This window comes from Bemisia tabaci, chromosome 7 (assembly GCF_918797505.1).
Source record: "Bemisia tabaci chromosome 7, PGI_BMITA_v3".
Taxonomy (NCBI): Eukaryota; Metazoa; Arthropoda; class Insecta; order Hemiptera; family Aleyrodidae; genus Bemisia; species Bemisia tabaci.
Genome location: NC_092799.1, coordinates 34,072,477 through 34,091,551, shown reverse-complemented (window position 1 = coordinate 34,091,551; position 19,075 = coordinate 34,072,477). Strand labels below are relative to the sequence as shown.

The window sequence follows — 19,075 nt, the reverse complement described above, 5'->3', positions numbered from 1 at the left end:
ACAGTATATCGAGTCAATTAGAGAGGTCGGACATGAAATTGTTTACTAAAACTGCAAATGTTGATGTTTATCTTGTCACTTTTAAATCTCAAGGGGTGTTTTTAGAAGAAAATATCACGAGGAAACAAGTAAAACCACTTTTAGAACCTCAAAGATTTGTATAAACGGAGTTTTAAGCGTTTAAAGCTCCCACATTTTGCCCGACCTCTACTCCTACTGACTCGATCTACTGCCGTGCTAAAGAAGAACGCCGTATGAACATCCGAGAGTTGCCAAATTTCCTATAATAATGTATTTATTTTTGTGGAACATTTTGAGTTTTTTTCCTTGAAAGTTTCAGGAATTTCAGGTGAGATTGCGAACAAAATTATCTGAAAAATCGGAAGGAAAATTTTCACAGTTTTACCAGGAAAATCGTGTTTTATCAAAGGAAATTTAGCATCGCCTGAAGGTTCATACGGCGTTTTTCCTTGGCATGGCAGCACTGTGCGGCGGCGCGGCGCTTATGACTGAGAGGCAAGGGTGTGGCAAGGGGACGGTAAAAAGTGGGGGGCGTGGGTGATGCCGCCCAAGGTGACCTTTTTCGAAGACGGCGCCCGAAATTTAGTCGCGGCGTTTTCCCGGCTGTCTCTGCCCCTTCCCTCTTCTTCGTCCTCCCCTCATTCCCTCCATTGCCTCCTTTCTTCGCGGTCGCAACATGAAAAAGTTCAAGACGATCTTTTACTTTGATCTAACAGAAATGGCGCACAGTAGATCGAGTAAATTACAAAGGTCGGGCATGACATTTTTGACTAAAACTGCAAATTTTTATGTTTATTTCGTCACATTTTAAATTTTCAGGAGTGCAGTAGAGGAAAATTTTACGAGGAAACTAATAGAACCATTTTTTGAACCACAGAGTTTGGTACAAACGGAGTTATAAAGTTCAAAGTTTCCAAATTTTGTCTGACTTCCTCCATTGACTCGATCCACCGTGTGGCGGGTTGGAGAAGACGAAAATGATCTGGGTAAGGAGATCATTTTTTTGTCGGAGCTGACACTTTTTGTATTTTCCAACATATCACCAGGTTTTGCTCAAACGTACCTTCGACGGTAATTTTACGATAATTTAAACCATGTTAAATTACTTTTGATTTTTTTATCTTATTGACTGCAATTGAATCGGGATGTGAGAAAATCGTTGATGTCCATTTTTCCGGTCTTAAGTTATTTTGAGTTCATAATACTTCTAAAAGTTGATTTTAGATTTTTTTTGGATGAACGCCCTATGAACCTTCAGGTCAGGCGTTGCCAAATTTCCATTAATAAAAGACGAATTTCCTGGTAAACTAATGAATATTTTCCTTCCAATTTTTCAGATAATGTTGCTTGCAATTTCACCTAAAGTTCCTGAAAATTTCAAGGAAAAACATTCAACTTTTTCCTAAAAAATAAACATTTTATTGAGGGAAATTTGGCAACTTTCGATTGTTCATACGGCGTTCTTCCTTAGTACAGCAGTACAGCACTTTCATTTATTTTTGCCACATTTACGTTTTCACGCCGGAAAGAACTTCCAAGTTACGTTCCATACAATCATCAATTCTGTGCTTTAGTTTCCCCTCAATTTTTTGTACCAAAATTCGAACTTAGCGCGTGTGGCCGCACAAGCAGATTTACTTTCTTTCGCTTTTCTAAATAAAGCAGTGATATGATGTTTCTGCCTTCATCACACTTTTATTATATGGTCAGTTAATTTTCTGAAAAATGTGGCACCAATGTTTTGCTGTGACTTTGATGCTCCAATTCCAATGTCATTTTTCCGCATTACGTCATGAGGAGCACACCATCCCACAGATTCGTCTCTGAATTTATCATCAAATATTGAAAGGAAAGGGAAGGATAGTGCATATATATCACCAAAAATCGTAGTTTGGTGAGGTGTTTAATCAGGACTCGACCGCTGTGGCGTGGGGATACTCAGGGCGGACAAAATATGGATATGGGGAGCATCATTCATATGAATGAGGTTGGGTTTCGACGGGGATGCCTTTATCAGCGGCGGGTTGTAACAATTCATCCCCTTGTAAAAGTCGACGAAGGTAATGCAATAGTCGCAATGGGTGAGTTACGCTGGTCACAGAATCGAGTTTTAGCGCTTAGTTAGTAGCTAAGTGTAAGTAGCTTAGTGTAAAGTAGCTAAAAACAATAAGATCTGTCCAAACAGCAACTTTCTACGCTCAATATTAATAGAGATGACGCGCTTTGAAAAATTCGGGTTATGACGTCATCCACCACGGTAGTGACATCCTTGGTTTCCTCCACCTTGCTTTTATCTATCAGTGAGAAGCACATTTTTACTGGTTAATCAATGTGAAAGTTGTATGGAAGGAAGGCGGAAGAAACCAAGGACGTGTCAATACCGCGGTGGATGACGTCATTAACGGAATTTTTTCAATTTTTTTCAATTTTCCAAAGCTCTATATCCTCTCTATTTAAATAAAATATAGTTTAATATTGGACGAAGAAAGTTGCCGTTTGACAAATCATATTGTCTTTTGCTAGTTTACGAGACTCAAGCACTGGTATATTGTCAAGAAAATCTTCACAGTGGTATATAGGGGTTATGACAATTTTCGAATAGACATGCTGTAAAAACTGCTGAAATAAAAAAATTACCAAAATACCTCAATCGATGATACCCAGATATTTATTTATTCAAAGCATTACTGCCTTGCTAGATACGGACGCCGTACGAGCCCTCCAACATTGCCAAATTTCATATGATAAAACACCAATTTTCTAAGAAAGTCGAGGATCATTTCTTCAATTTCAAAAGTGTCTGGGAAATGTCAGGGAATTGTAAGAGTCAAGGTAAACCAGGAAATGTTAGGGAAAATGACAAAAGTGCCAGGGAAAAATTTTTGAGACACCTTTGTTTGCTTTCTAGAATGGGCTTGACGCACGAACAACAAATTTCGCCTGAAACCAATTTCTAATTATGTCTTTTTGACTTTCTGGCATAACTTTAATCGCCAGGGAACTTTACCAAAATGTGTTAGGGAAATTATGGTAATATCAGGGAAATTCATTTTTTTAAATTCTGTGGCAACCCTGATGATTACGGCCCTGAAGTTTCTCCGATTTTCTTCCTTGCCTGCACTTTTACTTTCGCTTGATTCTGTTCGAAGCCGGAGACGACCCAAGGCTTACTCTCTTTGCTACCGATGTCACACAAGCTCTCGGTGAATCATAGATCATGGATCAGAGTTTCATTCAAATCTTCGCTCCTCCGACGCGAAGGCGTATCTGTTTTTCGAGGTTAGCCCTATTTTTCATATAACTCCGTGTATTTCAGGGCTCACGTGGAAATCACGTCAAAAGAGCGACAAAACGGTCCGGAGGCCTGCCCAGCCCAGCACGTGTTTCTCATGTAAATGCATCCAGGCTGACGTCATATGTTGCCACCCTCGATGAATCAAACCTCCGATGCGGCTTCAGACTTCGCGCGATACATCGAGCGAATCGATTACAAACTATCGATCTATCGATTCCATCGGCGACCGGACCCGGACCTGTCGCCCCGGTAACGACCGTCGATTTTTTACCAAAATATGAGGACGACCGCGAATGATATGGATGTCCCGTCATTTCGGACCCGTTACACGGAGAGAGCTCGAGCCTTCCATCGTGAGAATAATTTTCCCGATCCAACGCAAGAAGTTTCCAACCCTAATAGAGAAATCGATTTTAGTCTCTCTGAAAAGAATACTGAAACTACCTGGAAGCTGTTATTCTTAGGTATTCAGGGTGTCTACCGGTCCCCAAAAGCCCCCAATGTCCCCGATTTTGGAAGGGTATCCCGATATCCCCGAAAGTCCCCAATTTTCTTGTTCAGACCACCAAAAAATGACAAAAATCGTCCTAAACAGCGGTATTTTCAAATTTTCCCGCCAGCCGCGGCGGCATGATATAACCAGGGATAAAAAAACTGAAGTGTTGCTTGGTTTTCTTGTGTGTTCATCGGTTCAACATGACTTGTAAAATTAGTTGTATAAAATATGCCTTTTGACGCTCTAACTTCTCCTTTTCTCTTACTATTTCGGGGGAAAAAGCCCCAGATTTTCTTGAAAAAACTCCCTTAAAAGTCCCCGAAAGTCCCCAATTTTGGTTTTTCACAACTGGTAGACACCCTGGTATTAGAAAAGTGGTCAGTGCGGGTTTACCGGAAAAATCGTGGGTAATTTTTTTTATAATCAAAGATTTTTGAAAAAAAAGAGATTGAAGTAATCGACTAATGAATATGTCTGAAGACCATAGAACAAACTTTGCCATAGACGTTAGCAAGCCGGTATGTAGCATTAAAAAAGGCCAATTTTTCCAAACTTCGAATCAAATAGAGAACGATAAGAAGTGTCCGGGCGAAAGAAAAGGTCCTTATTTTTTCGATAGCTGGACATGAGGAAACCACGCTATACATTTCAGAAAGATGAATTTTGGGAGTGTCGTCTATTTTCTCCGTTATACAAATTAGAAGCATTTATAAAATGTTATTATAATAACGGAGAAAAAAAACAGGGTTGTTCCATAGTTACCACGGTAATAATGTCACACGGTAATAGAGCCGTGGGTTTTGATTATTGCAATGATGAGCACGGTGATGCTACCGTGTCTACCGTGGTATTACTGTGAGCACAATAATTCTGCCGTGCTAAGGGATAATGCCGTATGAGCATTCGATAGTTACCAAATTTCCTTCGATAAAATGTTTATTTTTGAGGGGAATTATACATTTTTTCCTTTGAAAATTGCAGACGTTTTAGATCAAATTACAAACAAAATTATCTGAGAAATTGGTAGAAAAATATTCAAAAATGTTCCTATAAATTAGTGATTTGCCTGAGGAAATTTGGCAACACCTGAAGGCTCATACGGCGTTTTTCCTTAGCACGGCAGAATTCTACTAGGAGCATGGTTATGCAACTATGCTCATCAATGATCTTACCAAAGTCCACGGTTCTACTACCGTGGAATCCTGTGTGACATTACGACCGCGTGACGTTAGGATAACTGTGTTTTTTTCTTGTGCGAGCAATTTCTCACTCGTTTTTCAAGATTTTGATCTTAAAAAGTCGTTAGTTTTGAAAAAAGACACCAGCACGTGAACATAATGTTGAGTGTGAGAGAAGAAGTTGATACATTTTTTGGGAATCGACCCTGAACCGAAAACGAGTCCCATGGCATCCAATCGTTTATCAGCGTCCAAGTAAATCGGCAACCGACAGACTCTTGCACTCTCTCTCTCTCTCTTTCCATGCCATTCATCACACTCTTTCAAGTCTTTCCCTGTCCTTTTTTTATTATTTTTTCTTTTTCCTGTGACACAAACAACAAACAGTCATCTGTTATCTGCTCCAGAGGTGCTCGACTTTTTAAAACTTTTCGAAGATCACGTGTCATTTTATACGAGAAAATGCCACAAGACAAATGCGCTGAGTAGCCTTCCTCACCCCCCCCCCCACCCTTCTGCAATTTCTATCAAAGGAAAGTAGTCAAATTTAAATGGAGAAGATCTGCAACTAGAAATACAACGTGACGCACATCTATTCCTATACATACGAGGGTGGTTACATTAGCATTTTTATATTGTGAAATCTACATTGAAACATGTTGGACACTTGTCTTGACTACAAAATTGTTAAATCAGCAATTTCATTTTTCCGTAAGAGATAAGCGAGGGGAGAGAAGTGGGGAAAGAACAAAATTAAGGGGGAAAAGGGACAAAAAAAAGGGAAAAATGCAAAATTTTAAGGTACAGTTCGTTTGTAGTATCTTCAGAATTGAAGGGGCTATGTAATTTTGTGTCGACATCTCTTTTTTAACATTTTTAATTTTTTTTCTTTGCATACAAGAAAGCTGTTATTTACCAATTATTTATTTTCGTTGGATTATGTATGGTTTTTGGAAGTTAACGCATTTAACTTTCAGTTTCGTTTTTTCGGCGTAAAGTATGATATTTTTACTCTACGCATATGCCCGAATACGCATCATAACGACGGTGAAACTACCAAACCACGTATCTCGTTTGCGGTGTTTAAAAATCTCCGCTCACATTTTATTTTTTTGAAGTAGACCAAATCAATATCATTCCTTGAAATTTTCACAGAATTTTCTCCGCACGAAGAGGAAAAATCACGGAAATTTTCAAGACTGGACGTTAAGTAGCTTTTCATTTAAAAAATAAAGTATGACAGGAAGTCTGCGACGTCGCAAACCGAGATACGTGGTTTGGTAGTTTCACCGTCGATAAGTGACCTATGTGCTTCCTAAGTTGCCATTTTTTTCATTCAAATAGATGTAACCGAAATGTTAGATGTGTACTACCTATACTACTTTCATGTCATTGCTTTATTTATTTATTTACTTTTTGCGTAGGTATAAATTGTTATTTTTTGCTGAATTTTGGAGAAAATATTGCTTTAAGAACGTGGAATGTAAATTAATTTTATTGAAAAAAGAAAATACCATCATTAATTTGGGCGAACAGAGAAAATATACATCAATATTTGGGTCAACATCTCCCTGATTATATAAAGGATGAATATATTAGTATTTCTGTATCAAAAAACTTAGCTTTTGTCTTCAGAGATACGATGATTCTAGTCCCAGTCAATTTGTTTTATTGAAAAAACAAAAAAACAAAAAATAAATAAAAAAAAAAAAAAAAACAACTGAAATGTTAGACATACTATTTTCATGTCTTTCTATTTGTATCAATAGGTACTTTTTGCTTAACTTACGAACGTTGAATGCAAATTAACTTTATTGAAAAAAGAAAATAACGTCATTAATTTGGGGGAACATGTGGCTGATTATATGAAGGAGGTATATTCCAGTATTTTTGTTTAACATATTAACTCACGAGAAAATGTTCGTACATTTATCATCTACTATTAATTATTTTTTGATGATTAGTCTAAAACATTCAATACAACCATTAAAAAGTAGTTCCCATCGTCGGGTATCGAACTCCCGATCGCCGGGTGCCCGCACCTAATCAAAAATACGAGGCGGTTTAGTCAACTAGGCTATAACGGATCCACGTGGGCGAGAGTAAAAATAGCATTTAAAAGACTCGGGCAATGGGCGGGACTTATCACAAGAGACCTTGACTGCTTTTGAAGCGCATTGCTGTAGGAGCCATGGTTCGCACTGTTTTAATGCGTCTCGAGGTTCATCCCAACATGCATTCCGATCGCGGCAGTTGAGCTAAGGCAATATTTGCGTATCCATGAATTAAATCAATCAATCACATAATAAAATAAAATCAAACAAAGAGGCTCCACCCGACATAATGGCCAAGTGTCATTAGCGGGTGTTTTATTTTCTTTCTTTTTTTTCACCTATTTGTCTATAAGGTTTCTATACCTCTGTACTAAAACGAAAATAAACTCAATCCAATTCAATATTCAATTTTTTAGGAGACAAACCTGTACAATCCTTTTTTTGCTGCGGTCTGTGCTCTGCTGTTAGTGGTGACTCAAACGACAGGGTAGAAAAGATGCTCATCAGAACTTCAGAAGTTTAGGTGCTGCATCTTCAAAATTTCACGATCGCTCGATTATTGGACTGCATTTTGCAATTTGGAACTATGAATTCTGGCTCATCTGAAACAACACTTGTGTGCATAGGGAAACTAATGACACTAAGTTGTTTTTAGGTCAGACCAAAATTTATAGCTCCAAATTGCAAAATGCAGTCCTATTGAGATACACGAAAGTATTAGAACTCGTTTTATATTAATGGCAGAAATCCGGTTTCTTTATAAAAAAATATCTTTTACCACGCTTTTAAAAAAGTAACAACCGTTTCGGATCACGTCACGCGCCAGCAAGTGCTGCCGTGCTAAGGAAGAAGACCGTATGAACATTAGAGAGTTGCCAAATTGCCCTCGATAACACGTGTATTTTTGACGCAATCCAAGCATATTTCCTTGAAATGTTCTGATATTTTAGATTACATTTTGTACGAAATCGTCTGAAAATTTTTGGGGAATATACTTACAATTTTCTCAGTAAATTCGGCAACGTCTGAAGGCTCATACGGCGTTCTTCCTTAGCACGACAGAGTGGACCCCTCCGTAATTCACATTGACTCATGGGCCTCTTTGCTCCGCGCACTTAGGAATACGAGTAGTTTGACCTAGAGTACCTGTATAGCGAGAGTATAGACAGATGTGAAACTATCCGAAAATCCATTAGGCCTTCACCGATGCCTCTGCGAATAAAGTTAGGGCCCAGAAATGCAGCCAACCTATGAATTTCAATTATTCAGTGCAATTCATTAATACAATTGTTACGAACCATCGTTTATAAAGCGCGTATTTGACTTAGTTTTTGCATAAATTTACTCATTTTTGCGGAAGAACGCTCATTTATGTACATCCTTAGCCATCTTGGTTAGAATTGAAATCTGCAGACTGGCAGTGAAATTTTGTGCGTTAAAAGTTGGTTAGAAGGGTGGCTGCACTTTTGGGCCCTAAGCCCTCCATGAAGCGATTTGTCCATACTCTCGCTATACAGGTACTCTAGTTTGACCATGTGAACTGAACGTTTGGTGTTCAATATCAATCTAATGGTCTATTATCAAACGGAACTTTTAACTACACGATCAGACGTTCAGCTTAAAGAATCAAACCGAAAAAAGAAATTCAGTCAAAAGCACAGGAATTTTTGGTCACGCAAATCCTCCCTGAAATATAAAATAGTCGTAAAGTTTCTGGAACGCCGCAACTGAGGTTTGCCTTCTTTACACTGGCGTGTTAAGTAAAAACGCCGCATGAGCATTCGAATATCAACACAATTCCTCTCAAATGATACTGATTTTTGAAGAAACTTATGAATATTTTCCAGGTACACGGACTTTATGTCCACTTTTTTTACGTCCACAGACTTTTCGTCCACAATTTTTATGTCCACAGTTCTAAAGCCCACACTATTGTTAAGTCCGTTACTTAAACGTCCACTAACTTAAGTCCGCAAATGTAAAGTCCACTAAAATCAAATTCAAGCGTCATATTTTAGTCCGTGTGTAAAAGTATATTGACAATATCGAAATGAGAAAATTAAGAGAGAATGAGGTGTTGTTATCGTAACTCATATTTTAAATGAAATGTTAATTTCTTCTTCTGATTCATCTTTTCAAATTGTCTTTGGTAAATACTTGGTTTCATTTCGATCCTTGAAATTTCCGATTTAAAATATGCCTTAAATGTACATTCTTTTTTTTAATGAAATTGATTGCTTCATTTTAAAAACATTTACATTTTTAAAACGTGGTAAATATTTGTAAAACCTTTTCCAAGCAATGGCATCGATATGAATCTCAATGAGCCGTAGTTGTGATGAAAGAAACTATACAAAAATTAATAAAAGAGGAAAAAACTAAGAAGCACGCAATTTTTTGTTTTTAACTTATTTGTACATCGACCTCCTTGAGTCAAATACGTCCAATCTTGAGCGTTTGGTCGCGCTTACACCACGCTGCAGCACAGTAAAAGCCCAAAACATAAAAGAATAAATTTGAATGCTTTGGAAATCATTAAAGATACGGAACCACTATTATATTTACAAAAAACACATTATATTTTCCAGTAGTACATATTTCTTTTTCATCAGTTTGAAAGGTAATAATCAATGCAGAGAGTGCAACAATTTCAAAATCATGAGTTGAAAAACGCTGACTCCGCGAGTTTAAATATTAGAGCCTAACACTGAGCGGAGCGGCGTGTTAGCAGCGCAGAACGCGCACTGGCGCCTACAAACCTAACGGGATACTTCACGCTTTGCGCAACGCGTGAAGTATCCCGTTAGGTTTGTAGGCGCCTATGCGCGTGTCACGCTGGTTGCCTGCCGCGCCGCAACGCTTTAAGCAACTATTTCGCGTCAGAGGCGTTGCACAGTATCCTACAAGATTGAAGGCGTACGAAATAACTAGTTAAAGAGGACTTTTTAAAGAGGACTTTCAATTTTTATTGCATCTGTTACTGAAAAATGTTTAATTTGGTATTGGAGCGTTTCCTAGACTCCCGCTTTGGTTTTCATCTTATCATATCCGTACAGTGTACACATGAACATATGTTTTTATCTGCTCTTAGAGTCTATTCTTTTTCATGACTTGATTCATGAATGAAATGTTTTTGAGAATGAAGGTAGTAGTAGTAGTAGTATGCATTTATTTTTGAGGTGGTTCCTGTCATTTAAATGAGAAGAAAAAAATGTGGACATAACATGTCCACAAAGGACATATTCATGGTTGGGCATTAAATCATGTGGACTTAATAAAGACTGGACTTAACGTTTAGTGGACATAAATAGCGGTGGACATTTATTTAATGGACGAAAGGTAGGTGGACATAAAGTTCTGGAAGCATTTTGCATTGACATTTTCAGACTTCATACATCAAATCTAGTACAAAAACCTCTGAAAATTCGGAAAAGATATACACGCATCTTTTCCTGAAAGTGTGTATAATTTATTGAAGGAAATTTGGCAACGCCTGAGGGCTCATACGATGGTCTTCTTTAGCACGGCAGCATATCCAATACCCGTTTATTATAAAACTAGAAACATTGTCAGGAAAACATCATAAAAGATGAAGCTTTTGATCTTAGATTCTATTAAAACTGTAATATGATTTCATTTTTTCTGTAGTATTGAAGGTTTTCGTGACTAAGAATGAAAGTAAAACTCAAAGGTCCTTAATGGAATCCTAGGATTTTTTTGGTACGGATGAATGATCGTGGCTCACCAAAAATCAGATAGATTCAAGAGAATTTAGATCTTTAGTTGTGCCGATACCGATAACGATATATTCGACTTCAATTTATTCTTGAATGAATAATATCGTGACCCTCATATTCTTTGAGCACCCGCAATTAGAATACTAGACATACCGTTAAAATGTAAATGCACCGCTCTTTACTGTTACTGGCCTCATTTCGCGCATTGTCCGAAGTCCAGCCAAAGATGGCATGCCCATTGTTGTCAACGCATTGACATTTTTGCCATAATTTCTCAATGAAAGCAAGTAAATAAGGATCATTTTTCGGACAGCATTGACATCAGTTGGTCTGTGAGAATGCGTTTCTTGCTTTGCAACGATTGCTGCAAACTGCCTGTCATGTTTTATTTTCTAAGTGGAAAAATACTCAATATAATTTTTTTTAAAACACCCCCTGGCTTTCATGTCGGAACTTAATATTAACTTGGATGAGATTATTAAAAATGTAAATTTCTTAAATATCAAGAAATTTAAAGCTTATTCTTTTTTTCGCAAGCTTTCACGATCCTTTCTTCACAGTATTTCATTAGGGTTTCGACTCCATCCTGTTTGCCTACGAGGTGAGTTCATTCTTTATCAAAGATTAATGCAACCTTGCTGAAATATATATGATTGAAGTTAGCATCAGCTTGATGAACCAGCCAAACATAGCAAAATCAAAAAAAAAGTATCCTAGTGGAATTTAAAAAAAGTATCAAGGTATACACGCAAAGAATGAAATTGTTGATCATACAAGTTTGCAGTTGAAAAAATTTTTCGATATGTTTCAACGTAGATTTAAAAAAAAATGCTAATTTAACCACTCCCGCGGTTTACATTTGTAAATTTTACATTTGAAGCATGTTGGACATATTTTTTACACTGGAAAAAAAACACATTGGATCTAGAGTCCAGACTCTTAAAAACATCGACAAGAAAAAATACTCTTGATTCAATCAGATTTAAGCTTAATTCAAGAACCAAACCTCTTAATTTGAGCGGATTTCCTTTTGATTTAAGCTTAAATCTGATGGAATCAAGAGTCCTTTTTCTTGTCAATGTTTTCAAGAGTCTGGACTCTAGATCGTATGTTTATTTTCCAGTGAACAAATATAATTGTTAAATCAGCAATACATGTTTTCCGTATAATATTTTCGATCGGATAATTTCAGAGACAATACTGAAAAATACTATAGTACACCCATATTGTCTCCGCGTAAAATTGGTTTGATCCGGCATCTTCGGAGAGTAAACGTAAGGTGACCGCGTAGTAATTCACGAGTACCGCTAGTGTCGGAATAATTGATCTACTTCTCGCCGCGCCCGACCTATTTATTCGAGACCGGAACTGATGAATTAGGTCAAACCCCGCGAAACGAGTAGGTGGAGTCCAAATTTCACCCCATAAGACTCTGAGGGATCATTTGCTAAAATGGAGATGTTGCATGTGTGAGGAATTTGCAATTTGACTAGTGATTCTTATGTGAAAGTTCGCGAGAAACCCGATGGTGCCACTGGTTTTCTCTGAAATCGACTTTCAAGCTCGAAAAAAGCTCTCAAGTCGAGGTCAAAATGGAGAGGATATCCCACGCTATCGTGAGAGCCCACGTCTACATCAAGACAAACTCTCCATGCAAAGATAGGGAGCAAATACATTGACAGGGCTGCCACTTTATTTGGGGACTCTAAAACTGAAAACACGGCAACCCTGCTAATGTATTTGCTCTCTATCTTAGCATGGAGAGTTTGTCTTGATGTAGAGGTGGACTCTCAGGATAGCGTGGGATATCCCCTCCATTTTGGCTTCGACTTGAGAGCTTTTTTTGAGCTTTGGAGTTGATTTCCGAGAAAACCCGTGGCACTATCGTGTTTCTCGCGAACTTTTACATTAGAATCACTAGTCGAATCGCAAATTCCTCACACATGCAACATCTCCATTTCGCCTCCTGAAAGATTCCTTTTAGTAGGGCGGATTAGCCAGCAAAATTCCCAGGATCATGCATTTCCGGATACAAGCTTGAAACTTTCAGGAAATCTTCTACACCTGTGAAGAAACAAATTTAGCCTGGGTGCCCAGTTTTGTAGGGCCTCACGGAGGCTGACGGAGGGGAGAGGGGGGCTAAAATCATATAGTTCAGGTTTTTTGTGAGAATTTTCGTGCACAAGTCGATAAAACTGACTGAATTTGCAGAATTTACCACTGTAAAGCCTTGAATTATTTAACTTTCAAAGAAATCCTGTCACACTTTCCATTATGATCGTGATTGCTGAGGTCAAGAGAAAGAGAAGTGGAGGAAAGTGGAGGAAGACATTTTGGAGCTTAACAAAGGCTCAAATCAAAAGATTATAATATTTAAATGATTAAATGAATGAGAGTCTAAAAATGACTTCATGATTTTATGCAGAAGGCATTTACAAAATATAATAGGATAATGAATATGCAGAGCATATGAAAATAAAATGTTCCTGCAAAGGAAAGGAAAGATTAGGAAGGCTCATGGCAAGAGCTGAGGAGTGAGGGTTCCCACCGGCCGAGGCATCCGGAGGTTGCCCAGCAAGTTGACTCTTGCTCTGTAGCTGTAGAACTGTTACTCTAAAACGAAAAATAAGATGCTCGAGAAGCGAGGCTTTTGATAAGGGCGATAAAGCGCTATTAAAATTAATGACTGAAGTTGCAAGAGATTAAAGATTGTAACTTAGATTGTGTTTTGACTGAAAATGATCAAGCTTGTAAGAAGAATGGAAAAATAGAACAGGGATCGTGAACATCACAGTGCTGATATACTAATAATTTGAAAAATATATATCATTAAATCGCTTCAAGTTTCCACAGCAAGAGGTGTACTTTTTTGTTCAGAATAATTATTAAGTCGTGAAATTCTCCATCGTGCGGTTTGAGACGTTAGAATTAACGGACGGACAGCGTTCACAAAACAGAGTCAACTTCCCATGGCTTTTTTCAGAAGTACGCAAGTAAGTGCGATAGATTTCTCTATAATGATAGACACTTTTAGTCTCCGCGGCATTCATTCCGCGTACTCAATCAATGAATTTTTGAATGTAAATGAATGAATTTAAGACGAATTGTATGTGAATATGTTTATATCAGTACCTTTATTTAGAAAATGACGTTTTTGTGAAGCCAAATGTGCAAAAAGCAAAAGAATAAATAAATAAAAAATAATAATAATAATAAAAAAAATAGATTGTGCTATGGAGGTGGAGATACACTCGTGATTTGTGACCGTATAGCTGCCTTCGTTTTCCTTCAATCAACGAGCTATGCAACTTGATGAACGTCTTGCGGGAAGTCGGGACGCGTGCTGTGCGACTGATCTCCTTCGAGTGAAAAATCCCAAAGCAAGAACTTCTTCAATCGGATAAAATATGAACTGTCTTGCCTTGCTAACTTTTACTTAAAATGCTTAATTACAGGCTGAATTCACTATAATTAGTAACCTACTGAAAAAAGTTGGAGACATAAGTGCCTTTCTTTGATAACATTCATCAGACAGTGCTACGAACACGCCGAAATTAAAATTCCCTCTCGGTAACAGGCTTCTAATCTAATTCGACTGCGTCGTGAATAAATCAATTTTCAATTAGCAAACATTATTTTTAACTTCTTATACATGTTTGCATGGCAATGATCTTCAAAATAAGAACAAGTAGGTAAAACTGAGAGGAACTATCCAATAATTTACTGATGCCAATTTTTTGCCAAAAGCATTAAAACTAGAGAGATAGTGCTCGGGTCAAGAGTGCGTGACGGAGTAGGGATGACATGAGCACAATACAATGATAGACATACAGATCAACGCCTTTCTTTCAAATTCAAAATATTTTTTCTCAACTTCAGATTTTTGATAGGAGCAAATCTGCGGCCAGTCAAGCTAAACACTATATTTTTTAACTCATTATTTTCCAAATAATTTAGTTCCTCTCTTTTTAATTGGTTTCAAATCTTACAGCACTCGACGGCACAATTTGCGATGAGTGCGAATTCACAAAGTCAGAGAAAGGAGCTGATTTTTTTTTAGGATAAATCTGCAGTGAATATATACACACATAGAGATACAGATTTTGCCAAATCACTGGTTTCACTGTGAAGTTTTGGCCGGAAAAGAACACATTAGGTCTGGATGTAGATTTCAGTCATTTTACTCTTAAGAATCTGTGCTGTGTTGTAACTTCTGAATTAAAACAGGGAGTACCCGAACGCGAAATATTGTGTTACGTACAATTTTTAAAATTAGTCAAATGGAACGATTCATTTGAGTGCTCGAACACTGTTGGCAGTAATTAAAGTTTTATGAGAAAGATTTTTTGAGGAATATTAGGTTTGTAGATGTAATGGACTAATGAATCTCTCTTGCAAAAAATGTCAGCAAATTTTGCAAAAAACAGCAATTTTGCAATTATTGCAATTTTACAATCCGTTCGATATCTCGATTGTTTTACTCTTGCTGTAGATTAATCCTAATGAAGGCAAGGCGTCCCGTACTTTTTCTGGACCGTTTTCGGGGACTGGATCAAAGTGGCGTTTTGTGACGAGAAAAGAGGGTGTTTGAAATACTAAATTAATTTGTTGCAAACTTTTGACAGAGCAAGAAGGAGAGTTGGTGCGAAGAGTGCATGGTTCAAAAATTACATCACGATAAGTGCGTTGGAGAGGTCTGAAAGTTCCTAACTTCACAATCTGCGTATAAACTTTCACAATTTCGAGTTTTCTCTTCTAAAATTACACCACGGCATTACAGGGCTTTAGGAATTTTGAATTTTGCAGGGAGTTTTGGAAGTGGAGCCACTGACCCGTATCAAAATATGTGTTCGCAATAGTACAGTTTGTGCGGTTGGTAGCTCAGAAAAATAATTAGGTTAATCTGAGGTTAGGTTGAGAAGTGCGGCTCACCTCCTGGTATACAGATCATTTTAATGGACCCCCTCCCCCATCCCCACTACACCCCCTGACTACTTTGCAGTCCGATCCCTCGAAGCGCTTCGCGCCTCTGGTGGTATGCGTTACGCGTTATTCTCACGATCTTATAATACTTCTTCAGTAATCGAGGAGTTGGTTGCAGAAACGGCTTTTCTCGGTTGCGGTGTTTCAGAATCTCCAGCGCTATTTTAGGCTTTTAGGGAGGCAACTATTGGGTGAATCCTCTGAAATTTTACGTTTCCTGCATTGTAAAAATATTCAGCAAAAGTTACAAAAAATCTCATAAATTTGCTTTAATCATAACGGATGAACGTCATTCCGCGGAGATTTTGAGACACCGCAATCAAGAAACGCCCTATCTGCACGCAGTGCTTCAATTTGCCGCAAGAGACAGCTCTGACGTGTTAAGGAAAAACGACGTATGAACCTTCAGGCGTTGCCAAATTCCCTTTGCTAAACGCGAATTTCCTGGTAAACTTATGAATATTTTCCTCCCAATTTTTCAGATAATTTTGCTCGCTATTTGACCTAAGGATTCTGAAAATTTTAAGGAAAAAGATTTCTTCAAAATTAAACATTTTATCGAAGGAAATTTGGCAATTCTCGAATGTTCATACGGCGTTCTTCCTTAGGACGGCAGAGCTTCTTCTTCTCGCAAGCAAAAGTTTGCAACCTGTCCACTCCAACAAGAGGAGACCGCGGTTCCCCTATAATCTACGATGATGTATAAATTCCAGACCACCATTTGATGAGCCGAGGACAGTGGCGTGGCGTGAATTGCGATATATCGATTGTTATGCCATTTAAACCTATGGTAAAGAATCGATTATTAAGATGTTCGCTGCGAACACCCTGTTTATCGATCCTTTTCCATAGGTTGATATGGCATAACAATCGATATATCGCAATTCACGCCGCGCCACTGGCCGGGGAAAATCTATCCGTCTCCTAAATCCTGAGTTCGCGCGTCACTCACCGAGCAACTGCGCGTTAACGCCGCACAGTGGATCGAGCTAGTAGAAGAGGTTGGACAAGACATTTTTGGCGAAAATTTCAAATTTGGATGTTTACTTTGTCACATTTTAAATTTTGAGGGGTGCTTCTAAAAGAAAATTTCACGAGGAAAACTAATGGAACCACTTTTAGCACCTCAAAGTTTTGTATGAACAAAGTTGAAAGCTTTTAAAGTTTCTGAATTTTGTCCAATCTCTTCTATCGACTCGATCACCGTGCGGCGGCGCGGCCGCTATGGCGCTAATCCCGGCGGCGCGAGGCGCCTCCGGGCGCCACCAAATCGACTCATCGCACCGCCGCCCTAAGTTGGAGCCGCTTAACCCCTCACGAAAACCCCGCGCAGATAAGCTGTATTTACTTCTCTCGGCAGCGTACTTTTCCAAAACCCCCACGCTACTCTTGTTTACTGCGCACGAAGTGGTGGGACATAAAAACACCAAAAACCTCTTTACTGTCTCACCCAGTGCCTCGAGTCGCCTCTCGCCCTCAAAATCTAACGGTTTAAAGTCAGGAGAATTGGTAACGCAACCTAATCGCGATCGGGAATTTTATTTCCTTGTCACTAAGCGTTTCAGCCTGGAACATAAATCGATTTTGTTTCGGTAGTAAAAAACTTTTTTTATTTAATACTCAAGCGCAAGGATCTCGCTGAACTGTGATGAAGCGTTTTATCGTGGACCATAAACAGCTTTGTTCTAAGAGTATCTCTCAATCCACACTCACTTACACATATTTCCATCCCTTTTCCGGCACCTAACCTAACGTCATCCTTTTTCTCGATCTTTTTAAAAAGCCGAAACTCCGTATATTGTGCTGATTTACCCGGCATTTGAGGTTCTTTGGTGTGCACGGTATCCTGTATATGGGATATTTTTTAAAATCCAACATAAAAGGTACCTTTACACTCATGGAAATAGTGTATTAAACTGAGATTCGAATCAAAGGTTAATCGAAATAATAAACGAATATCCGTATGGCAATTTGACAATTGTATTTGTACAATTATACTCTATTATTATGCAAAAGGAACCAACATTTCTAGCTTTTCCCTGGTAGCTGTGATGGCAAGAAGTTGCAATTTTGATCGGAGAATGCGCGAATTTGGCGACGTCGATTTATTGCCATATTATCGGATAAAAAATCGCTATAAATTGCGATTTCATCGTCTGAATTCGAAATAAATGTCAATGCAATCGACGGCGATATATCGCAATATTATTGAACGAAAAATCGTGATAAATTGAGATATAAAATTCGATTCTATCGAACGCGATTTTACAGAGATAAAATTGCAAGAAGATCGAGGATACTCCCTCAGATGTTGCTGATCCTCGCGATTTTATCGCAAAAAAATGGTAAAAAAATAGCAACTAAATCTTAAAAAATCACGATTTTTCCGTCCAAAAATGCTTCTCGGGTTATTAGAGACAAGGTAAGTGTCATTATTTATCCAATCTAGATTGATGCTTCAATGGATGAGCTAGAAATAGTGGTTTCACGTGAGACTTACAAGCAAATTATTGAGTATCTATCAATGGCTTATCGAATAACCTTGATCGACGAATTACTATCATTCTAGATAAGGCTTTCGCATAGATTCAAGTAAATTAGTGCCAAAGCCAAACAGACCGAGCTTATCCAGTCCACGTACCGTTCTGTCCGTTGTAAAAGACGCAGATTAAAAATGTCAAGACTGGACGCAGCAGATAAAATTTAATATCACCAGGAATTTTCTTATAATTAGTCGTGACACTTTCAGGTTCAAACCACGAAAGAGACACAAGACTGCGTGTACATTGTATGCATACACGTATACATCAGAAAAAAATTATGAAAAATATTTCGAACTCAGCTCATTAAGTTCTCTCAATTGAGGCAATAAAACTTTTATGTGCAAATTCTCCATTTGGGGTCCAAAAATGAGATTCCCTGAGGACGAGCAGCGAAAATAATCTTCTATACTATGGATCCGTTTTCTTGCTAAAAATTTAATGAGGAACCAGTTCATTAAATAAATATCCACATCTCGATGTTCTCACTCCAGCTATTAATTCACCTCTCTGTCAGTCGTAAAAGCATCAACTGACAGCACCGTAAATCACGGACGAGGTAACTGTACTGCATGTGCTAAGTAAAAACGCCGCATGAGCATTCGAATGTTGCCAAGCTTCCTCTCAGAGAATATTTATTATCGAGGAAAGTAATAAATATTTTTGCTTGATATTTTCAGAATTTTCGGATCAAATTACGAATGAAATCCTCCGAGGTGTTGGAAGTGAGATTGTCAAAAATTGTCTTGAAAATTCGTGATTTGTCGGAGG

General features: G+C 38.1%; 1 protein-coding gene across 1 annotated transcript in view; it reads left to right on the top strand.

Annotated features, from left to right (window-relative positions):
• The first annotated feature begins 13,544 nt into the window (after positions 1–13,544).
• LOC109031414 (glutamyl aminopeptidase) overlaps positions 13,545–19,075 on the top strand; it is a 38,887-nt gene continuing 33,356 nt past the window's right edge. The window contains exon 1 of the mRNA XM_019042907.2: positions 13,545–13,774. Coding sequence (XP_018898452.2) covers positions 13,751–13,774 — 24 coding nt within the window. The 5' untranslated portion in view covers positions 13,545–13,750. The remainder of the gene's footprint in view (positions 13,775–19,075) is intronic.